We start from the raw sequence: 25,335 nt of genomic DNA, 5'->3' as shown, positions 1-25,335 counted from the left end.
GGATGGCCTGAAGCTTCTGCAAAAGTGTCAGGATCATGATTTACTGGAGCTTGAGCCAGTAAAGAAGAGGCTCTTTCAAACTGAGAACGTGTACGTCGCTGATCTGTAGGATCACCGGCAAGATCACCTGCTGCATCCCGAGTAGCACGGACCCATCTTGGAAGTTGAGGATCCTGAGAAGGTGGGGGAGGATTATCATCCTCACTTTCATTATTTGAAGAAGAAATGTTTTCAAAAGTAGAAGAGATAGGAAGAGGTGGCACATCCGCCGGACTAGGCTCGCAGGCTGATTTATTTTCATCAAATTTTACATCTCTTCTAATGATAACATTTTTGGACTTAAATGGAATAAGTCTATAACCTTTTACATCTTCAGAATATCCAACAAAAGTACATTTCTCACTCTTAGGTTCTAAAGCTTTATGCTTTTCATCTGGAATATGGGCCCATGCTTCACTTCCAAAAACACGAAAGTGACTTACATCTGGTTTAATGGAACTCCAAGCTTCTTCTGGAGTGATATTCTCTAGAACCTTAGTAGGAGTGCGATTGATTATATAATTTTCACAATTAATTGCTTCGGCCCAAAAACTAAGACTGAGTCCTTTAGATTGCAGCATACAATTAGCCATTTCCTTTAAGGTGCGATTTTTCCTTTCAGCTACACCATTTTGTTGTGGAGTGTATGGAACAGTATGTTGCATTTGAATTCCATTTTCGGTGCAAAAGTTGATGAATGTGTTTTTAACATATTCTCCACCATTATCAGTTCTTAGCTTAAGAATTTGATGTCCATATTGTTTTTCAACAAAGGCTTTGAAGGCCAAAAATGTGTTAAATACTTCGCTCTTGAGTTTTAAGAAGTATACCCAAGTGCGTCTGGAGAAATCATCAATGAAAGTTAAGAAATACTTGCAGCCAGAGAATGAAGCAACAGGAAGTGGACCACATAAATCACTGTGCACAAGCTGTAAAGGGGCTGAGGCGTGCCAAGAGGCACGTTTGTCAAAACTGTCCCGATGATGTTTTCCGAGTACACATCCGGAACAAACACCTTCTCTGCAAGATACCATAGGAAGACCTGTCACCATATTTTCTTTACATAGATGCTGAAGGGAGCGATAGTTTAAGTGACCAAATCGCTCATGCCAAAGTTTGCTCACTTCATCATTATGAGCAACAAATACTGAGGGAAGATTTGATGACCCAAAGTTGTGAAACTTATACAACCTTGTGGAATCATCAGCAAGACCAGTAGCTAGAATCTGTTTAGGATCTTTTAGATCCTTGATTACAACATCATGAGGTGAAAATTCAACAATTTTACCTTCACCTGAATGAGTTATCTGATATACAGATAGAAGGTTGCAGGATAAGGTTGGAACACATAGTACATCATTAAACTGACCATTGTCTAGATGAACAGTTCCAGTCCCTACAACATTAAGAGATCTATCATCACCAACATATATATTTTTGGTGTTACAATCATTTAAAGAAGAAAACATGGCTTGGTTCTTGGCCATGTGATAAGAGGCTCCAAAATCAATGAGCCACTCATGAGAATGAGAAGAAGAAGATACATTTAATGCATAACCAGACTGAGATGATTGAAAACGACATGCAGAAAGTGCCATTCCTGAAGATGAAGTTGAAGTTGAAGAATGCTCCACATGGATGTTATGTTTCTTCATTGCGGCTTCCAAGGCTTCCATCTTCTTAAAGCATTTAGATTCTAAGTGGTCATCTCGATTACAAAAGTTACAATGTATATCAGTCTTCTTTCATTTGTTTTTATTGGTCCTATCATTTTGCTGAAATGATCTTTCATTTTGAGGCTGAGTTGGTTTAGGACCATTCTTTTGAGGATATGACTTCTTAGGATTCTTTGAATTTGGTTGCTGCTGGGCGGCTAACGCTTTCGTGGAAGAGTTTCCAAGATTAAGAAGACCAAGGTGTAAGAGTTTTTCTTGTTCTCTTATTAAGGAATCACAAAAGGAGTCAAAGGAAGGGGCCTTGTAGTCTTTTCCTTGACAAATGAAAGCTTCCCTTGTAGAATGGAAAGTGGAAACAAATACAGAGTAGGTTGGTCCCAACTTAGTAAGGATGGAATACATAAGGTTACCATCTTCTTTCTTAACTTTAACACCTTCCAAGAGATATCTAAGGGTCTTGAATTTGGACAAGAAATCTTCAATGCAAGAAAAATTATTAGGATCCAAAGTAAGCAACTCATTTTCAAGTTGATGGGCTCTAATTTCATTTTTAATCCCAAAAACTTTAGCGAGTTTTTCCAATGCTTCATGAGGAGTCTCAAGTTCTGCCATATGGAATCTAAGATCAGGAGAAATAGACATCCCTATCAAACCACGTGCTTGATCTTGTCTATTTTCCCATTTTGCAGCCTTGTCTTCATCTTTTGGTTTCTTCTCTTGCTCTGTGGCTATTCTGAGGAGACCTTTACTTCTAAGTAAATCTTCCATGTAGGCTACCCATTGGAAGTAGTTAGTGCTGTCAAGAATGACTTGGCATGGACTTTCCATTTTAAAAAAAAACTGAAGCTGAAGATGCTGAAAGTAAGTGTTCCAATGGATAGATCTCGAAAAATTAGGCTGTTTTAAAAAAAACGGCTCTGAAAAAGGCTTCCGGATGAAGAAGTTATGGCTTTTTGAAAAAAATTTGTTGAAGTCGCCGGCAAAGTGCGCGAATGTGCGGGAATGAGAAAAAAAAATCCACCCCCACAAAATGGAGACTTGAACCCAAGACCTCTACTCTCTTAAAATAGCTTTGAATCAATTGATCTATACAAAAAATTTGAGAGAGAGAGAGAGAGAGAGGGGGGGGGGGCCTCGGTTTGCGTGCTTGCCTTGAGAAAGCTCTTTTTCCCTACAAAACACAAAACACAAAACCCAACACGAATATGCAAAGAAAAACGAACCTTGCGGCTCGAAGTTTGCTTTAGCCAAAAAACTAGAGATTTTAAAAAAAATCTCAAAGTTAGCTTTAGCCGAAAAACTAAATATTTTTCTCAATGTTTCTGATTTTCCGAGATCACACTAAGGTGCAGGGAAAAGAGCATACGCATGAGAAAAATCCTTCCTTTCTGTTTCTGATTTGCCCAGATCGCACAGAGTCGCAGGGCAAAGAGCATACGCAGAAATGAAAGGTATAGATCCGGTTAAAAAAAAGGGATAAATAAACCGAAACCGAAATAAGCAGAGAGAAAATAACAGTAAACTGCAAAAACACTGTATACCTCCCGATCTGAAAAATGACGCAGCTAGGGCTACCGGAAACCTTTTCGCGTGAAACGAAAGGGGTTCCTCACTAGAACAGATGCTCCGAACGCAACAGAGCAGTCCTCTCGGCCCGAAAGCAGTCAGAAACAGCAGATCTAGGAAACGACAGCCGCATGCAGTTCTACCGGCTTCAGATTTGGATCACCAACGGACGTGGCCCTCAAATTGCTCTGATACCATGTAGGAATTTACATGGTAAGTTCTTCAGAAAGAACACCAAAAGGACACCACTCACAACCAGATCACAGATTAATACGCCAGTATTTTTGACGTGGTTAAAACCCTCAAAGAGGGAAACAGTCCACGGCCTGTCCCAACGTGGGTACTACAGGCAATTTATTAATCAAAGAATGAAAATTTACATAAGCTTCTCTCATGCACGGATTACCCGAACAATGACCCTCCATGCGCTTTAAATAGAACTCATGGACCAATCGGGTGTTAAGCCACGGATCAAGTGTCGGTAATACCGAGGTGAGAGTGAACCGTCGGATCACTACATATCGTGACCGTCGGATTGTAAGTTACAAAATGTACAACGGTAAAACACACTTTACCTAACTCTATACCTAACTCTATACTAGACCAAGTTGAACTTAACTATTTCCTATGTGTCGGAATATCCTAACAATGACATTGTGGTAGGGCTGTGATGGTGACTGTACCTTTTTGAGATTGAGCACATGGGAGATTCTTCAATTCTGATTCCAACTCTTTATTCTTCTCTTCAAGTTCTTCCACATGTGATTTGAGGTTTGTTAAATTCTCCCTCGTATGGGCCAATATGGAAGCCTTGTCTTTCTGCAAATATATTAGCAACAACAACTCATTTTTTTTGTACCTACTTCCAACTTAAATTTAAGAGAAGAACAACTCGCTATTACATATATTTTCAATAGCTATAGAAATTAAATCCAAAGCTCAATGGATGGCCATAAAACTTCATTTCATTGCAACAACAAAAAAAAATCATGGAATGTACCCTTGCGCCACGAGGGATGAATGGACGCAATGGGTCAAATCTCTCTCTCAATTTCTCCCTCCTCCTACGCTTAGAAATTATATGATGAACTTGACTACTATAAACCATTCCCCTGGTGGTCTTTCACTACCAGACATTGAGATTTGTCCCAATCTTTCTACATGAATATTGCTTAAGATTGCTAGGGTTCTCTTCAATGCACTGACTGTCAACCATGGGCTGGCTCGGCATGTTACTTGGCAGTCTCCATATGTCAAATGCGCTCATCATCATGTTCCCCGTTGATGGGGAAACAAGGAAACCGCTGGCCTGACTGGTTTGCGAGAATAACAGTGCACTTGGAATGCTAATTTGCACTGAGGAAGTCTCAAGATCACGCCCATCGATCAAAAGCCCAGAAGAAGATGACCTTTGCAATGGTTGCAGGTAAGGAGGCAACCCACTTGCGAATTCCGCGGTGGACATGGAAAATTGGTGGGTGTAAAAATAATTATTTTAGGACCGCCACTGCCTTGGCTCTTCTTGCCACTGTCTTGGATCTTCATTCTTACGGAGGTCAGCACTGCCTCACTGCCTGCAGAACGAAAGGGCAACACTGCCTCGAAAATGAATATTTTAATTGATGTAACCGACATTAATTTTGGTATAAATACATATGTTGAGCCGAGGAAGAAAATGCACTCTCAGTTTTTTTGGTTGTGTAATTTCTTTGGTTCTGTAATCAAGCAGCTGTAGCTGCTGTTATCTGAATTTTTGTATTTCTATTTCTTTCATCTGGTATCAGAGCCAGTTTGGACTTCGTTTGAGAAGCCATTGTTGTGTACCTAAAATTTGTTGTTGTGTGAGGTTGAACAAAACTGTTGTGAGGTTGAATAGAACTGTTGTGCAAAGCGCTTGTAACTGATGCAGAGCACTTGTGACTAAAATTGTTGGAGTTGTTTAATGCTGCACTGAATCCATAATTGTTGTGCAGCGCTGGAATCTGAGAGTGAAGCAGAATCTATTTTGGGAGGATCCATTACTGAGCGTGGTCGAATAAAGTTGCAATATTCTGCTGAAGATTTGTGAGGCCAGTGTGCAGTGTCTAGATAGGGCAGCGTGAAGTTTGAAGGAGTCGGAAGAAGAGATAAATCTGCCATAAGTCACAACTACCAATGTTGTAAGCTATTCTGTCATGATATTGCCATTTTTTGATTTGCAGTAGAATTATTTTTCAAATTCCATGTTTGAAGGCCTTCTGAGAATGTTTCTTAAATTCAGAGAAGTTTCAATTGAGTAGACGAGGACATTTTTTATTTCCAGTGATTTTATCTACATAATTGAAGGAAGAAATTTATATTAAAGCTCTACTTGCTTTGGCATCGGATATATTTATTTTTCCATCTGAGTATTTTTGTCTCACTGTGTGTGGCTCTACTTAGCTTATTAACATTAAGTGGTTAATGAGTTAAAGTTTTTTTTACCGTTGTGGATTGAGTCAGGAAGAGTTTTTTTTTTTTTGGAGAAATTAAAGTACTCGGTAAACCAAATTAAAATGGCTTCAAATACCAACACCACTCAGTCAATTCCTATTTTAACTAAGAAAAGTTTTGATTCCTGGTTTATTCGAATGAGAACATTGTTGCGTTCTCATGATCTTTGGTGATTTGTTACTGATGGATATCTCGAGCCTGCCAATGAGGCAGCAGTGATGACTCTTACAAATGCTAAATGAACATTGTTGAAAGAAAACATAAAGAAAGACAATAAAGCTCTTGGCCTTATTCAACAAGGCTTAGATGACGTGATACTTTCAAAAGTATCAAATGCAAAATCTTCGAAGGAGGCGTGGGACATCCTTGAATCATGTTATTAGGGTGTAGCGAAAGTAAAGAATGTCAAACTGCAAAATTTGAGAAGAGATTTCGAGAATCTAAAAATGAAAGACAGTGAAACTGTGGATGCTTTTATGACTCAAGTCATGAGTGTTGTTAATCAATTGCGACAATATGGAGAAGATCTCTCAAACAAGAGGGTGATCGAGAAAGTCCTTCAAAGTTTGCTAAAGAAATTTGAAACGATTGTTGTATACATAGAAGAGTTCAAGGACACAAGTCAAATGCAAATTGAAGAGTTGACTGGTTTGTTGATTGCACATGAATCCAGGATGTCAAGATATGATGATAACTTATTCGAGAATGCCTTCAAAACTCAGCATCAATTTCATAGAGGAAGATGCAAAGGAAGATCAAGTAATAGAGGACGAGGCAACAGAGTAACTGATCAAAGACGTCTGTGAGATAATTATGATCATGAAGAGAAATCTCAACAACGTGCTCCTAATTTAAGGGGGAGTTACAATAGAACCTGGCGTCGAGGAAGTCAAAGGTATGATATTTCTAAAGTTCAATGTTATTATTGTAAAATATATGGCCATTTTGCTACTAAGTGTTTGAAGAGGCAGGCAGATGTTGGTAAGCAATTTGCACACATCTCAGAGGAATTTGAAGACAGTCAAAAGCCAATGTTTATGACTTGTAACGTGACTCAAGAATGTTCGAATGATATTTGGTTTTTAGATAGTGGCTGCAACAATCACATGACTGGAAACAAAGATTTGTTTTCCAATCTAGACACCAGTATTCAGTCTGAAGTCAAGTTGGGTAATGATATTAAGGTATGTGTTAAAGGCAAAGGAATGATTGTTATTTATACTAGAGATGGTGATAGAAGAACAATTGATGATGTTTACTATGTACCTAGCTTGAAATGCAATTTATTGAGCATTAGACAATTGATAAAGAAAAAGTATAGAGTGCTCTTCAAGAATAATGAGTGTACTATCATTGACAAATATCGAAGTAAGTAGCTAATAGCAAGAGTAGAAATGACAAAGAATAGGATGTTTCCATTTATAATGATAAATGAATTGACTCCATCGTTGAATGTTTACAATACTAAGAATTTTGAAGAGTCATGGTTATGGAATTTAATATATGGTCATTTATATTTTGGTGGTCTAGATTTGCTGCAGAAGAAACAAATGGTGAAAGGGTAACCCAATATTCAACAACCGACGAGCTCATGTAAAAGTTGTATACTTGCAAAACATCATAGACATAAATTTGTTTCTGGAATTTTGTACAGGGCAAGAGGTCCATTGGAGATTGTTCACACAGATTTATGTGGACCAATGCAAACACCTTCTTTGGTTGGTAATGTTTACTTTTTGACTTTTATTGATGACTACAGTCGAAAAACATGGGTTTATCTTCTGAAATAGAAATCTGAAGCATTTTTTGTCTTTAAAAGATTTAAAGCTATTGTTGAAAAGGAAAGTGGAAATCATATTAAAATTTTGAGATCAGATAGAGGAGTTGAATATAGTGCAATTCTGGCCACGTTAAACATAAGGACTCAACAATTGTCTGCTGGGATAATGGATCTTCGACTCTCTGGATTTTTTCCCTAACTTCTTGCTCGATTTGTTCCTTATCCACTCTACCAGAATCGGACGTGTCATAATAATCTTTAGGATAAGCGGGTATTTCTTTTCTTTTCAAAAAGAAAAGGGAATGTACATTCGGTTGTATCCTCTTCCATATCATAATTTTCCGTCTTTTAGCACGTATGGATCCTTGGATTAAGTTCCGACGATAATCTGCCTCGAAAGAATAACAGTTTTGAACTACTACTATTCGTCTTTGCCCAATATCAAAGGTCATTGTATCTTTGACCTTTCTTGAAAGAATCCTATTCGATGATAATAGAACTGGGTCTACGTCATCATATTCACCTATCATCAAACCAGATGACCATCGAGGCACATGTTTCCGAATTTCTCTAATTTGGAGAGGTTCATTTAATAGTATTTCCCTGTAAAGGGCAATAAAATCTTTCTTTTCCATTGAATCACGCGTATCCGGAGGTATAATCCCGTGAGAATTTCGTAGTATTGTCCACTCATATTGCGCCAAACACTCGAAAAGGAAACACAAATTCTTGTAAACGAAAAGATATTCCTTCTTAAACATATAAAGAATCAATTCCATTTTTATGATACCTGCGGGCGAAGGTTTTATAAGATGGTCAAATCAGGTGTAAGCATAAACTAAATAGTTTGTGTAGATCGGTCCATTACATAAAGCTATTTGTCGTGTTAACATATTTCATTGAGTTTTGTCAATCGCATGGAATCAAGAGGTAGTTTATTGCACATTATACTCCACAAAAAAATGGAATAGTTGAAAGGAAGAATCGAACTATTATGAATACGGATCGAAGTATATTGAAACAGAAGAATCTACGAAATGAATATTGGGGAGAAGCAGTAGCTTGTGCTGTTTATATTCTTAACAGAAGTCTGACTAAGAGCGTGAAGGATTGAGTTCCCGAAGAAGCAAGGAAGGGTAAGAGTTGTCATATATCTCATTTAAGAATTTTTGGTTGCATTGCTTATGCACATGATCCTAGAGAATTGAGAAAGAAGTTGAATGATAGAAGTGAGAAATGTATCTTTATTGGATATAGTGACGAGTCTAAAGCATATAGAGTTTATAATCCCATCACCAAGAAATATATTATCAGTAGAGATGTTGAGCTCAAGGAAGAAGAAGCTTGGGATAGAAGCATAGATAAATATGTTGCAGAGACAACTGTATTAATGAAGATGAGCAAGAAGGAAAAGGTGGACAACCAATTCCATACACACCTGCTCCAAGCACGCCAGTAAGCCAATCACCAAGAGTTAGTCCATTACAATTCAAAACACCGAGAAATCAGAACATGGCGAACCATCAGGTTATGGTGGACAACAAACAACCGGATTAGAGGTAAGTAATGATTCTAATCCTACAATAGCTACATTGAAGAATAGAATTAAAGGTCAGAAGGCTAGAAGTTTAAAGGAATTGTATGAGTAGAATGATGAAATAGATCAAGTTTCAAATTTTGCATTACTTGCATATGATCCAGTAAATTTTGATGAAGCTGTGAAAGAAAATGTCTGGATAAATGCCATGGATGAACAAATTGATGCTATAGAAAGATATAATACTTGGGAACTTGTAAATTTGCATGAAGGTAAAAATACTATAGGTGTTAAATGGATTTACAAAACTAAAGTGAATGTTGAAGGTGAAATTGAAAATAATAAATCAAGACTTGTAGCTCAGGGGTTTAGTCAACAACCTGGTATTGATTATAATGGAAATTTTGCACCTATAGCTAGACTTGACACAGTGAGAATGGTATTAGCTATAACTGCATAAGATAAATGGAAAATATATCAAATGGATGTTAAGTTTTCATTTTTAGATAGTTTTCTAGAAGAAGAGGTTTATGTGAAACAACCTCATGGATATGAAATTGATGGTCAATAAGATAAAGTTTACAAATTAAAGAAAGCATTATATAGATTGAAACAAGCACCCCGAGTATGGTATAGTAGAATTGATGAATATCTGAACACCAATGGATTCATCAGGAGTCCAAGTGAGCCAACTTTGTATACAAAAGTAAACGAGGATGGTAAAATGTTGATTGTGTGCTTGTATGTTGATGACTTGATTTTCACTAGAGATCTCTCAATAGATGATTTTAAGACGAACATGAAAAGAGAATTTGATATCACTGATTTAGGCCTTATGAAATATTTTCTTGGTATTGAAGTAACTCAATCTGAAGATGATATTTTCATTTGTCAATCTAAGTATGCAAAGGATTTATTGAAAAGGTTCAGGATGCAAAATTGTAACCCAGTTGTAACCCCAATTGCAATTGGTACAAAACTCAGTAAGGATGATCATGGTTCAGATATTGATCCAACCTTGTTTAAACAATTGGTTGGAAGTCCTATGTATTTGACTGCAACAAGGCCCGATATAATGTTTGGTGTAAGTTTAATTTCCAGATTCATGGAGTCTCTAAAGAGTACCCATTGGCTAGTTGGAAAAGGGATTTTAAGATATGTTGCTAGAACAAGAAATTATGGTATCCTATATGCATCTGATTTAGATTATAAACTAATTGGATATACAGATAGTTAAAGAGTACCCATTGGCTAGTTGGAAAAGGGATTTTAAGATATGTTGCTAGAACAAGAAATTATGGTATCCTATATGCATCTGATTTAGATTATAAACTAATTGGATATACAGATAGTGATTTTACAGGTAATATTGATGATAGGAGGAGCATATCTAGGTATGTTTTCAGTTTTGTTTCAGGTGCAATTTCATGGGCATTAGTGAAGCAATCCATTGTGACTCTATCATCAATTGAAGCAGATTATGTTGTAGCCACAATAGCGACATGCCAAACTATTTGGATGAAAAGAATTTTGAAAGAGTTGTTGCATGAACAGAAAGAACCCACTCATAACCCACTCATATTCTGTGACAATAAATATGCTATTGCATTATCAAGAAATCATGTTTTCCATAAGAAGAGTAAACATATTGATACAAGGTATCATTTCATTCGAGAATTAGTAAGCAATAATGAAATATGTATGGAGTTCTACAGATCAGAAGACCAGTTTGCAGCCATATTTACAAAACCCTTGGGAAAAGAATTCTTTCAAACTCACAATGAAAACATATTTGCAGACATATTTACAAAACCCTTGGGAAAAGAATTCTTTGAAACTCACAATGAAAACATAGAGGTATGCATGATGTAACGACATTTTGATGTAATAACAAAGTTATGTTTTTTTGTGAAATAACTAAGAGGGAGAATGTAAAAAATAATTATTTCAAGACTCCCACCGCCTTGGCTTTCTTTCCACCGTCTTCGATCTTCATTCTTCTGGAGGTCAGCACCGCCTCACTGTCTACCGAACCAAAGGGCAACACTGCATCGGAAATGAATATTTTAATTGTTGTAACCGACATTAATTTTAGTATAAATACATACACTGAGCCGAGAAAGACAATGCACTCTCGGTTTTTTTGGTTATGTAATTTCTTTGGTTGTGTAATGAAGGAGTTGTAGTTGCTATTATTTGAATTTCTGTATTTCTATTTCTTTCATCATGCATTATACTGATTTCATCCCCTCTAAACATAGTAGGATAATGTAGATAATAGACCATGGATGAACTCTCATCACTGTCAATGGAGCGTGATAGCAGCGAAAAACAAGATGGAGTGCATATGCTCTTCTCAGGCATAGGCATGGGCATGGGGACAGAAATGTTGGGTGACACGATTACATTAGCCAAAACTCTTGAAAATCGCAATTTATTCTGCTCATCCGGTTGAACCTACAAGTGAAACCATTGAATTAAGCACAGAATCAACAGAATGCAGATGATGTCTCACCAATTTTGTTGTTCCGAGCTCTACTACACCGGGGAATGAATACTGCAGTCTATGAAATAATCAAATGCCAGGGAAGGAGGCGACTGACGAGAGAATACCAATCGATCAACCACAAGTAATTAAGTGCATCTTTCCACGTGTTTGAAACGAGGGAAGGCAGTATAAACGCTCACCTGAATACCAGCGGCCTGCAGATATGATTCCAATGAGAGAGACAGAAATAATAAATTCATCACCAAAGGAAGCATTCTATATACGTCAAATATTACACCAGAGATAAGAAATTGAACGTGGGCTGAAATGACACTTCCTGACTTTCATTAGATCTGAAGCGCATCTCATTTGCCGTTAACCAGACATGTGGCGGTTGACTCAACGCCAAACCTAGAACTCTGAATTGTACCATACATTAACATTTTTCTAACATTCTATCCAAAGGCATAAAACTTAGTACGATATATTATTGGCAATTTCGACCATAGAATATAGTGATACTTTTGATTATTTAAAGATAATTTAAAAAAATATAATAAAATATATGTACTTTTAAATGTGTTAAATAAAAAAAATTAAATTGATCTATTTATTAATTTAACACACAGATCCTTTTATATATATATATATATAACTATCTAAAATATATACGTCTCTTTTAGAGGCCTACCAAAACTTCAGAAAACCAGAGATAAAACTGATATGTAACTTTTTTTTAATTCGGTCGCATAGATCCTACATTTAGTGAGTGTGGATTAAACTTATCTAGTGCCCAGAGCAAAGCGAAAAAGCTTGTACAAAATGAAAAGGGTCTGGCCTACACTCTGGGCCGCGGCCGCAGAGGAACCAGTTTCCATTTCTGGGTTAAACCATCCGTGTTCACATGTTAATTCTCTTAAAATGTAACCCAAAAATAACATACAAAATGTAATATCCTTAATGCTTATTCGACTGATATTCATGACAGAAAGCATAAGAATAGAGAGAAAGAAACTTACTTACTGTGGTGGCTGATCCAACTACAACAACACAATATAGGTCCAGTGAAAAGGTATTACAATGCTTTTCATTATTTCTTGGAGTGACCCGCCATCCAAGTAGAAAACGAAGTCGACGATCTTGATAACATAAACTCTTCAGAGAAGGAAGCCTGTGGATGTCGTTGACGTGGAAATGCAGAGGCCTCGAGGAAAATCGAAATGGGTGGAGGAAAATGTGATGATGATTGAGATTTTATACCATGGAAAATGTTTAAGAGTTGTCAAGGCATGATTGGGCGGGATGTATGTGAATCTCACTATGCAGAGAGAATGGTGAATTTCATTTTGACAAACAATGTAGGATGACTACAAAGTGAGACATGTATGAGATATGTATGTATTGGTGCATCTTGTTGTAACTAATGAATTTGGTGAAGTTAAAATTATTAATGAGCATATATCTCACAATAGAGTGAATGAAAATTATGTTGATGTTAAATTTGATGGAGAACCCTTCAATGGTGATGAGTGGTTGCAAATATGTAACAAAAATATCTTATTGATATGTGGTTATTTGGTGAGAGAAGCCCACTTGTTTCAAGAAGCCAAGTGGAAGATAACATGTTGGTAAAAAGGCATAAAATGAAAATTATGATGAAATGATAAACAAAATAAGGTAGAGAAGGAAGAGGTAGAACAAGAACTAAAGAGCATAAAAAATATGGTTTTAACATTGTTTTTTAATCTGGAGGTGTTAAAAATAGCATGCAAGTAGAAGTTGAAAACAAAGTTGCTAATACTTTTGATGCACATTTGAAGCTCATTGAAGAATAGATTCAGAAGCCAATTGAACAAATTGATGAAAGATAATGGAATGAAATGGTGAATAATAATCTTGACTGTGCATATTACACGAAAAAAACAGTAGTACCTGATGATAAAAGTGAAGAGAACGATGTGGATGTTTCTGAAGAGAAAAAACAGTAGTATCTGATGATAAAAGTGAAGAGAACGATGTGGATGTTTCTGAAGAGAAGGATGAAAGCATTGAAAAAAAATTTCAGCAATGGAGTAAAAAAGAGATAAAATTAAGCACGAGAAGCAAAACAAAGAAGACAGTATGAAGATGAAGACTTCTTGTAGTAGTCCATAGTTGAACTAATATTTGAAGATGAAGTTGTAGAAGACAAGATTACATTGTTTTTCAGCACAAATTCAAGACAAGTCAAAAAACATTGCAACAACAACAAATAAAGCAACATGGAGCCTACAACGAGAACGTGCAACAAGAATGAAACAATTTCAAGGATATAGAATTTGGAAGAAGAAAAATAAAATGAAAAATTGTAAAAGTTTTGAATCATTGTAACCCTAGCTCAGATATAGACCCAATGCATGTTTGAGTGATGATTGAGTCAATTTCTATTGTAAGCCTAGCAGACATAGTTGAGACATGTTGAGTCATACCGTAGTAATTAAAGGGGAGTGTTGGAAATTGTAATTAACCCTAATGAAGAGTTGGCTAAATATAGAGAGCCAATCAAATCAACTTAAGTAAAATGGAATTTAGTGGGTAGTAAATGAGAAACAATGCCACTGCATCATCTTTCATGTTCGCAAAAAACTGATACTTTTGATCTTGTGTAAAAAAATCGTAAAAGATAAAAACTAGTTTAAAAAAATTATCTCATAATATTATTTTCCATATATTCTCTTTAATCATTTTTTTGGTTTTTCTCTTTTAATACATTAACTAATAAAATCAGAAAACCATTCCTTAAAAAGCCATGGAATATCTAGTTTTTAATGGACTACTTTTATAAAAGTGAAAATGGAAATACGGTCTGACCTTCCCAAAAATTTCGTGAATATGCCATCGGAAACACACGAACGAGAGACTGTAAATTTAATATGTCGAATAATATTTTAAATTTCTTTTGCGGAAACCCTTCAAACCACAGTTGCTGGCGGCAGTTAGCGTGGGTCTCAGTCTCGATATGACGAGTTTTCAAACAACGAGCTATGACTCCTCTAACGATGTTTGGTAGCTTTTACAAGACTCATGGGTTTTCAAACTCTTAGCCAGCAGTGGCTTTGCTCATTTCATAAAATCTCGTTTTTAATATGATTAGGTTCTTTGGACATGGTTTTTTTCTTTCTTTCGGTCTTTTCTCTGATACCATTCTAATTCTTTTTCCTTTTTTATGTTATTGCTCTCATATCATTCTAATGAGACAGTGGAAGAAATTAAATTTAAATTAACTAAGAAACTCAAAATCACTGAGAAAAAAAGGAGAGACAAAATATTAGGGTTGTTCCTATATCATTTTATTGAGCCTAAAGGCTCATTCTACAGTGTAATGTGAAGGTTATGTGTAAGTATGTCTTTCCCTCTTAAAATTAAAATAAAATATTCTCTAAATAAAAAAGCAATGTGGACTCTAATAAAAAAGAAAAAAAATATGCTACACATATTTAATTAGTTGTCCATATAACATGATATTTTAACAAGTGATATATATATATATATATATATATATATATATATATATATATATAGATATATATAAAGAAATATTTTATTGTTGTAAAGAATAAAAAACCAGTTTAATGTGCATTAATAAAATGACTCAATGCATATGTTATGTAATCTCTATATAGCATTCAAAAATACAATTTAAATAATAAAAAATAACACATTGTTGTTTACACTCTAAAATAAGTTTGCACATGAACAAATTTGATCCCTCTTGAGTCATGTTAGATAAGTGGTTAAGATGGATCTATGTTGCTTTAATTGATTTAATTACTTGAAAATACATTGATTAAATAAACTAAAAAATAATTAACAATAATTATGTTAATCTTAACTCACACATAATTCACACATACATGAATGACAATTCTTAATTTTTTTTTGTAAGCTTGGCATGACCTTCTTCATTTATTCATCAAAAGGGTAGAATACATCCATAATCAGGCGGTGAGGTGGCCTCAATGTACCCAGAGGGAAACCAGATCTGTTGGTCACAGTACCACATTATAAGCCAAGCAAAAATAAAATAGTTTAATACTGTCTTTTAAAGCTATATATGTCTGAATATCTTTATCCTGTTTAATATCTAAATATATACCACATAATATCAAAGTTAGCCTGTTCTGCATTTTAATTTATCAAAAAGATAAGAACACACTGGCTTAGCCATATTACTAATCATCAAAAGAGTCTACAGGAGCTGGATCTTTCGCATTCGAACCAGGTAATTCTGTTTGAGAGAGACACAGAATATGCTTTTCAATACGACTGAGGTGGGCATTTTGTTGTTGAATCTGAAACTGAATAAGCTAGAATTCTTTGTGAATTTATGGAAGAACAGGGTCTGTCTTGGCTAGAACAATTGCAGGAGTGGACAGGGCTCTTGCTACTATGTTTTTCATGAGCCAATACAGATAAACAATCTATTTATACTAGGAGGATCGACCTCTGGTATGACCAGGGTCTAGAGATAGTTCCAACCATTCCTCAATATCTAAATTTTCTTGAACTTCTTGATAGTTTAGATCTGCTTCCCATTCAGAGATGAGATGATGAATTTGAGGTTGAGTGCCTGTTTGGTATGCTTGGGCCACTTCGTGAATGAGCCCATAAGTCGTTCTGCGGCCTCGACCTTGAGAAGGACATGGATGGGGATGACTTCCACCACGCCGAGTCCCCGCAAGACAAATTTGGCCCCGTTCCTCACCCGACCTAGTGCTTTGGCTGGAGGAAGGACATGCCATACTATTACTACTCTTGCCACTACAAGAAAACATAGAACTGATATGGCTACCCTCGAACCTTGACATCGAGCAGGGTCCAGGCTGACGAACCTAGAAGAGGTACCTGGAAATAACACCTGAAGGTATAACACAAAAGAAATTCATGAAAATGTAAGCTTTAAGCAAATAAAACAAGTATTTTCCAATGTTTATGATATGGGTGAACTAACAAATGCCGAAAACATCAACCCATGGCTCCTTGAGCCTCCGTAGAAACAGACCCAAAATCCAATCATACATAAAAATTTTCAAAGAATCTCCTCTCAAGCTAACCATCATACGAAGAAAGAAGCCATGAAAGAAAACCCATGCCCCCATGCATATAATACATAATGGATGCCAGAGCACAAACCCCAGTACACACCCATATGAGAGAGAAGGATACCATATATAACATAGGCAATCCAGCCGAATTGAAGTTCCCAAATAGAGAAACCGACATATTCCTTCCAAAATTTCTGAAATGTAGATATTCTACCCCGAAATATAGTTTCAGAGACTCGTTACCCACGGATAATCATATAGACATCAAACAGAGAAGGCGAAAGGGGAAAAATCATAATATAGACATACCTGCAGACAACAAAGTCAATGAAGAGGATAAGTGTTGCTAAGGCTAATCGACCCACGACAGGAGGATCTTTCCTAAGAGCATTGGAGACAACCTCAAGACCTATAACCACAATGCCACCACTTCCTCTCGCTCGAAACCAACACGCAATAGAGAAATCAAGACAAAAAACACTAAACCTCTCATTCAAATAACAATAATTATTCTGCATGTGACTTGCCACCTTGCAAAGGTTGGTGAGTGTGTGAGGGGAAATATTAATTCCCTCACCATCCTTATGCCTTGGTATATTAACCATATTCTAGATCCCGAGGAAGCCATTCTGCCTCCCTCACCCCAATCGGGGGATTCTAAATCATGATTTGGGAGTGGTTTTGGCTATTGCCATTATCAAGATCTAGGATACACTTTAGACTATCCATCTCTTCTCCAATGCCGTGAGGAGGCAAATTTGAATCCAATATACTTCCAATATATGAACATCCCCAATTAGCTAAAAATTCAACTGCTTTGTTTCCTTATCTTCTGAAATGGGAGGGAATGCTATAATCAAACCATCGAAGAAGGTCCCCTATGTTTTGAATTAACTGAGATGTCCTCCAATTGTGTCTGATCTTCTCACTGCTAGATCCATAGTTCAATTTCTTAATGATCGAAATCACTAAGTTAGAGTTTCCTTCTATAATTAATTTCTTGAAACCTTCTCTTTTAGCTATAAGAAGTCCTTTCAAAACAACATTGAATTCTGCCTCATTATTACTAGTAAATTCCATAATCTGCTGCATAGATAATTCTTATTCAATGCTAGAAGTCTCTGAATAAACCTCCAAATCCTGCATCCCTAGCGTTTCCTTCCGAAGCACCATCAAAATTTAGTTTGATAAATCCTGCAAGTGGAGCATGATATTGGTTAGGTGAGGGGCTAGGAGAAATTGTGAGTTTCCAGGATGAAGGAGCAATCATTTGTGGAGATAAGTTCAAATGGGATAAGATCTTGGTTTCATGAGGAGAGACTTTCTAGTCATTCAGATGCCATTTTTCGGCCAAAATAGTTTCTCGAATATTCTGAATGATCCATTTCCATATGTCCTCCTGAATCTTCCTTTGATCTTTAAAGATTCACCAATTTCTCTCTTTCTAGATGGACTAGAGGAGAAAACCAATGGACAATCTCGAGACATGATTTAGAAGTGGGCTAGACAAAATAATTTTTCTCTAGTTTTCAATATAAGATGGGATACTGTTCATATCTTGATCCTGGTGGTAAAAAAGGCTTCCTAGCTTTTCCATAATTGGTTAGAAAAGTAACATGAGTTCAACAATTGTTCAAGAGTTTCATTTTGGAGACCACAACGAATACAGTAAGAAGGCCCTTGGAGACCTCGCTTCTGTAGTTGATTCTAGGTGAGAATTCTATTTCGACAAACCAACCATAAAAAGTGGGCAACATTTGGCTAGAGGTGTTCAGTCCATATATTTTTCCATATAGGATTCATGTGATATGGGAATTCCTCGGTTGCCAATTTGTAAGCCTCCCTCACATTAAACATTCCTTTGGTGGTATATCCCTACCTAAGAATGTCAAGGCCTTCCCATTTAGCGATTTTCATAGATTGAAGCTCTCTTTCTAATATCTGCCATTGGTTGGTTATTGGTGGGTTTACCTAGTCCTGAGGAACTTTCTAGGATCTCCGCATCTGGTCATTTTGGGTGGGACTCCAGAATTGTTGAACTGAGAAGCAGTTTTGACTATTTGTATATAAGAAAATTTCTCCAAGGTCTTGTCTTCTAAGAAGCGTCCCCCTTTGTTGTGATGAGTCCTGCCAAAAAAGGGAATTTTTCCCATCCCTCATCTCCCAAAAGATGTGGTTTTTGATAAGTTCTCTATTATTTGACAATAAGTTCTAGGTGGAAGAGCCTTTTGGCATAGTGTCAAAGTTTTCCTTTGGGATAAGGCGATATTTTACATTAGGCTATAGGTCTGAAACCCCTGGGAGTATCAGAATGTGCCGATGTGGGAATTAATGAGATAAAAGTAGAATTGAGGCCAGGATGCACCTTTCGGGATTTGTATGATTCTTCTACCACGTCTAGGATATCATGACCAATGAAGCTCTAGGAAGCTTGGAAAAATTATGCTGTGAATCCATCTGTTCCTGGGGATTTATTCCTAGCCATACCTTTGACAACTTATTCTATTTCCTCTAGAGTCATCACCCTCACCAAAGCAAGGTTATGATCCTGACTGACCAGGTGGGGGATGTGTCTAGTAATTCTTTGAATTGCTTATGATCGGTCTGAATCTGGTTCTAAGAGCATGGTTTGAAAATGGTCCACCAATAAGTCCCCCATTTCCTCGTGCTGAGTGAGATGATTTCTTGTGGCATCCTTTAAAGAAAAGATTTGGTTATGTTGCCAGTGCTGGATCATAAACTTATGAAAGAATCTCATATTCCTCTCACCTTCCCTGAGTCACTGGATCTTGAATATTTGCTTCCAGAGTATTTCCTCATGTTTCCTTCTTTCCTCCAGGAGGTTCAAGACCTGACCTTCTTCCAGAACCAGAGTCTCAAAATGACCTTCTGTGATCATTTTTTATTGGATCCCATTCATTTTCTCTTGAAGCTGCTTATGCTCCTTCATGATATTCCCAAATTCTGCTTGGTTCCATCGTTTAATCTGCTGCTTAAGATCCTTGAACTTCAATTGGAAGGTGTGCATTAGGTTTTTGCCTTGCACTATGCTATATCACCACCAATTTTCCACTTTCCCCAAAAATTAGGGGTCTCTGAGCAAGAAAGATTCAAAATGAAAAGGATTATTTTTAGGGTACAACTTAAGATCTATTTCCAACCTGATCGATTAGTGATAAAATCCTAAGCAGGGGAGAAATGAAGCTCCAAAGAAAATATCCCTACTCATCAGCTATTCTGAGACTAAAAATCTGTCGAGACATGACACAATCTGATGAGATCCTCCTCTTCGATTATTCCACATATAAATGCCATTATTGGTTTGAATATATACTAGCTTCATTTCCATAATCAATTCCTTAAATGCTTCCATTTATAAATCCATTCTACTTATCCTATCCTTTTTCTCTTCAAGTGAGGAAATAAGATTGACATCACCTCCAATGATCCAAAGCTCTTCTTCACGTATACTTCTCAACTTTCCTATATTTTTAAGGAAAGCCTCTTTTTCTCCTGGAATGTGGGGGCCATAAAATGCCGATAACAACACCCAATCATGGGTTCCTATATGCCTGAATTTCACAGAAAGAATTCAGGGTAGGCTAACCCAACCTTCAAAAATTACTTCTAGAGGATTCCAGAGTACGACTAAACCTCTCGCACTTCCTCTGGAATCTAAAGCCATAACCTCATAGTGGGGTTTAATTCCTTGAACAATTGCTTTCAATCTATTTTTAGATATTTTGGTTTCCTATATCATCATAATGCTCGAATTTTCTTGTTTTATTCGTTCCCCGAGATACCTTTGTTTGCCCCGACTCTTGAGGCCTCTCACATTCTAGGAGACAATTATCATCACACAAATTTATTGATTTGGTGAAATACCGCCGAAAGAGGTGCCACCATGCTTGAGTTTACCAACAAATCGCTAACCATTTGGATTGATTCCTACAAATTCTTCTGCCTTCTCTTTTTCCCCCTTTACCTTGGGCACCTTACTCTATACCACCACCTGGTTGAGATCCCGGGTGTTCTGGCTGATATGATGTAGCTTGGCTTAACTTGGCTTGGTATTTCTGAAAAGTATCTCAATAGAGCATTTTTTGTTCTTCTAGAATGAATCTTTCGTTTAGGTTCCACCATTCATTCAAAAGTCACTTAAGAACTTTTCCCCCTATGCTTAGCTCTTCCCATATTCCATATATCTCCAGCTTTTCCTGATTCTTTGGGGTTTCATTATCCTCCCGCTTCGAGGGCTCATCCTGGGCTTTCCATTTTGGTTTGTTAGGTCCTTTATGCAGAATCCTAGCATTTTTAGTGCTCGACTATTGATTTGAGTTTCTTGGATTCTCACTATCTTCCACCAATACCTCAAATCTATTTCCATGCCCTCTACTCTTACACTGCACTTGTTGAGTTGGTGTTGGCGACGACTTTATGGTTCTCTTTTTGTTAGTAGCCTCTTGGAATCCCTCTTGGTCATCTGAAGATTTTGGCTTTTCAATAGGAACTTTCGGATCTGATAATTCCGTTTGATTTAGAGGGAAATCTCTAAATAAATGCCCATATTCATGGCAAGTTTCGACATCGAAAAGGGATATGCTTGTAATCTAAGGGTTGCTGCCATACCCCATCTTGATATTCCAGCTCAATGAATTCTTGAAGAGGTTCAGTTATGTTCATATATATACAGATCCAAGCATAAGGGGTATATCGACCTTGACGAGTTGAATTAGCTACTTTGACAAATCTACCTATGGAGTTCCTGATTCCTTCAAAATTTCTAGATAACAGAAGTCCACTGGAAGAGCAAATAATCTTACCTAGACCGGAGTTGCCATATATTTCTTCTGATCTGGGTTGTAACATTCTTCCCAGTAACGCATGAATAGCCCAACATTATAGAAGAAATAAGGCCCATTTTCAAAAACCCTTTCTTTGTCTTCCAAACTAGTAAATATCACTGTAAAGAAACCTCTAGCACCCAATTTCAGATCTATATGTCCTTTCGGCTACCATTTTAACTGGATCCATTTGACAAGATCTCTCTCTGAAAGCCAAATGCCTATAAATTTGCAGACTAGGGCATGGTCCTTCATAAACTTGCGCTTGCCATTGTGCCCCATTATTGGATTCCCATTATTTCCACCTTCTTTGCTGGTTGGTTCTAAAGCTTTAGCCTCACTGCTTGATTCCCCTATTATTATATTTCGATAGAAGGGGATCTATCCCCTCAGAGCTGACGTGCTCATGTGATCTGTGAGATCTTGGATTGAAAAAGACACTTAGGATTGAAAATCTGAAAAATAAAACAAAACCCTAGTAGAACTCTTCATTCTTAATTCAGGACAATTCTTAAATTTTGAATTCAAATTAAACTCCCAAAAACAATAAAATAATTGAAAAAGCTAAAAAATAATTAACACATTTTAATGGTAAACAAAAATTATTAAAATAATATTTTTTAATAAATTAAACATTTAAATTTTTTTAAAATTCTAAATATATAATAATAATTTAGTTCAAAATTATATCATCGAATTTAAGAAATACAAAAACTTAACTTCACGTCACCTAGCAACAAAACTTCAAAACTTTACCTTACGTTATATAGGAAAACAATATGCAACTAGGTTGAAAAAAAAACATTTACGCTGAATATATAAGTAGAATTGGAATTCGCGGACAGGAAAGAATATTTAACGTAGCTCTAGGGTTCAGGTGAAGGACCTGACATCTATTTGCATTTGCAGGAAAGAATATTTAACGTAGGTCTAGGGGGTTCAGGTGAAGGGCAGGACATCTATTTCTCTGAAAATATACAGAATATTTAAAAGAATTTTTAATTCATATTTGGAGACTCCTCTCAAAACGAAACAGTGAAACTAGAGTGACCACTATTCAAACTGAATCCGCCCGGTCATCCTGGCGGACTTTGAATAAACGAATTGGATGAAACTACAGGGGAGACAAAATAAAGTACAATCAGTTGACATGTACCCGGAGATCATTATCTAGATGGACGCAGGGGTTCAGGTGTAATTAGATGGAAAATCAATTATTCACAGGGTTTGGGATGTAATTTGATGGATAAATTACTCGTTAAAATTTGTAGGAATTAGGAATAGAATCACCAAAACCATTGAAATTTACACGAACCTTCTTCTTTAATTTCTCAAAACCAGTAATAAAATGATCGAACCTACAAATTTGACGGACTGCTTGGTTTTGGAATTCCAACAATGATCGGACCCCATCTTACGATGGCGGCGGCCCCCCAATATCTTCCCTCACCGCGCTTCTCAACCCTTCCTTGAGCCACTCCACCTCCTACAAATTTCCAACCAAATCACAAATACTGATCATACAAATATAATGACGACAGTAATGTCCAGAAATATAATGTATTTCTCTACTACTTACTTCATCTTGCAATTTGATGGTTGCACTCATTCGAAATTGCGGGAGTGATGGATCATGATGTATTGTGGAGGTGGCCGTAGAAATAAGAGGGATTCCCATTTCTTTTAGACGCTTCAGCAGCGCAATCATCAAATTAATGGTATTTGTAGGCCTCTCCACCACCACTACTATTTCCATTTCATCACTAGTAGCAGCAGCACTGCCTCCTATCTTTGATACTTCAACTCTCACCACATTGTCGCTGATGACCTCAGTACTTGTGGAGCCCTGCTGTTGCATGGTAACTGCACTGGTGCCCGCAACCTCTTGAGATTGAGGCGGTAGGAAATTCTTCAATTCTGATTCCAACTGCTTGTTCCTCTCTCCAAGTTCTTCCACACGAGACCTAAGACTCGCTAAATACTCCCTCGCATAGAACAAGAAGGAAGCCTTGTCTTTATGAAAATATATCAACGACAACAACTCATTTTTTGGACCTAAGTCTAACTAAAATTTAAGAGAACTGATGGCTATTGTATATATTTTTATTTATAGCTATACAGATTAAATCCCCAAGTCAATGGATGTTCATAAAATTTCATTGCATTACAACAATAACTGTATTTTCTTGGCACGTACCTTTGGGGCTGAAGGAATGAATGAACGGAATGCCTCGAAGCTCTCCTTCAATTTCTCCCTCCTCCTACGCTCAGCAATCATATGATGAAACTGTACTCCACTTGAAATTGTTGCCGCTGGTGGCCTGTAGCTCCCACAGATCGAGGTTTGTGATCCCGCTCTTTCTGCATGGATATTCCTCAGAATTGCTAGGCATCTCTTCAATCTGTACTGACCCTCAACCACAGGCGGGGTCAGCACTTTTCTAGGCGGTCTCCACATGCCAAATGCGCTGAGCATCATGCTACTCGCGGACGAAGCGACATGGAAGCCACTGGCCTGACTGGTTTGCGGGGAAGGTAGTAGACCTGGGGTGCTAATTTGCTGAGAGAAACTTGGGTAAATTAGTGTCGTCTCATGATCATGCCCACTGATCAAAAGGCCGGAAGAAGAAGGCAATTGCAACGTTTGCCGGTATGGATAAAACCCACTAGCCAAATGCGCTGATGACGTAGAATATTGGTGAATATCCTGCGCTATATTGATTTGATCGTATGGAGACTTGGTAGGATATTGTAGATATGAGACCATGGATGTGTTGGGAATTTTCTGTTTAATTTCAAAACAAAAACTACTTAATAGAGAAAAATGCTCTATTTTAACCAAGGAAATTAAAAATTTGTTCGCTGAAGACATAGTTTTACACATGTACAAAGAACACTTGGATTCATTAATAAAATTGGAACACTTGGATTCATTAATAAAATTGTTGTTACATAAATTTCTTCCTCTCTCAGAGATAGAGAGAAATATTACTGCTTCAGATGTAGTTCTGAAACAAAAAAAAATCTACTTGTCTTCTCCTGAAAATTTACTTTGTTACACTACTGTGTAAAAAAAATTACATGCATTTACTTTATCTCAACAAACAAAACAAAACATTTTTACTCTCCTTGCTGTGCATTCCCTTTTTCAAACTGCACAGAACTTCATCTCACGCTGCTGCGTGTAATACATTACAATAAAAAAAACATTACATTTGCTCTATGCATATTACACAATGCCCCTTTTTTACTTCTCCATAAGCGCTACTGCATATTCCAAAAAATCTCGAGAACAACAACAAAAAAAACATTACATAAGTTGACTTTTGTTTTACCTATACCCTAAAACAAACACTGGTGAGAATTAAAAAAATAATAAAATTAAATTCTACCTACATTTACTGACCACGGTAAATTCAATAAATGTTTCAGCATGACAATACATTCCTTTTGTAATTAACCCTGTCATAAGGCTGTTACGGAGGTCTTCATGATAATAAAACAAAAACATGTGCATACTACCACAAACCGTAGATCTAATCTGACGGATGACGCTATTTTCCTGGAGGTCTCTTTCATCCGAGGTTTATGCGCCGAGGGATGGGTGGTTTTGTAAAGGACGGCTCATACACGTGGCAACAGTTGATTTTGATCGCTGCCCTAGGAGGAAAAACCACAATCGGCAAAAGGCGGAGTGGGGAAACCATGGCGGTTTTGGCATCGCTGTTTAAAAGGTGGGTTCCAGAACAAAAACATTGTTTACAGTCATTGCACAGAAGTTGGAATTAATATTTCAACACTCCTCTTTAATTTCAACTGCTGGGTTATCAGTCATACCCAGACATTTCC

General features: G+C 36.8%; 1 protein-coding gene across 1 annotated transcript in view; it reads right to left on the bottom strand.

The window, feature by feature from the left end:
* Positions 1 to 11,012: 11,012 nt before the first annotated feature.
* LOC149185715 (uncharacterized) overlaps positions 11,013 to 25,335 on the bottom strand; it is a 125,820-nt gene continuing 111,497 nt past the window's right edge. The window contains exons 6-12 of the mRNA XM_089409117.1: positions 23,680 to 24,257; positions 23,066 to 23,499; positions 22,905 to 22,972; positions 12,401 to 12,530; positions 11,759 to 11,773; positions 11,308 to 11,527; positions 11,013 to 11,116 (exon numbers count right to left, since the gene is read on the bottom strand). Coding sequence (XP_089265243.1) covers positions 11,013 to 11,116; positions 11,308 to 11,527; positions 11,759 to 11,773; positions 12,401 to 12,530; positions 22,905 to 22,972; positions 23,066 to 23,499; positions 23,680 to 24,257 — 1,549 coding nt within the window. The remainder of the gene's footprint in view (positions 11,117 to 11,307; positions 11,528 to 11,758; positions 11,774 to 12,400; positions 12,531 to 22,904; positions 22,973 to 23,065; positions 23,500 to 23,679; positions 24,258 to 25,335) is intronic.

The sequence above is a fragment of the Pinus tabuliformis genome, chromosome 3_1 (assembly GCF_031772625.1).
Source record: "Pinus tabuliformis cultivar Carrire ecotype Pingquan chromosome 3_1, CPIR1, whole genome shotgun sequence".
NCBI lineage: Eukaryota > Viridiplantae > Streptophyta > Pinopsida > Pinales > Pinaceae > Pinus > Pinus tabuliformis.
The sequence above is the reverse complement of the archived record's forward strand: the minus strand, read 5'-3'. Positions and strand labels throughout refer to the sequence as shown.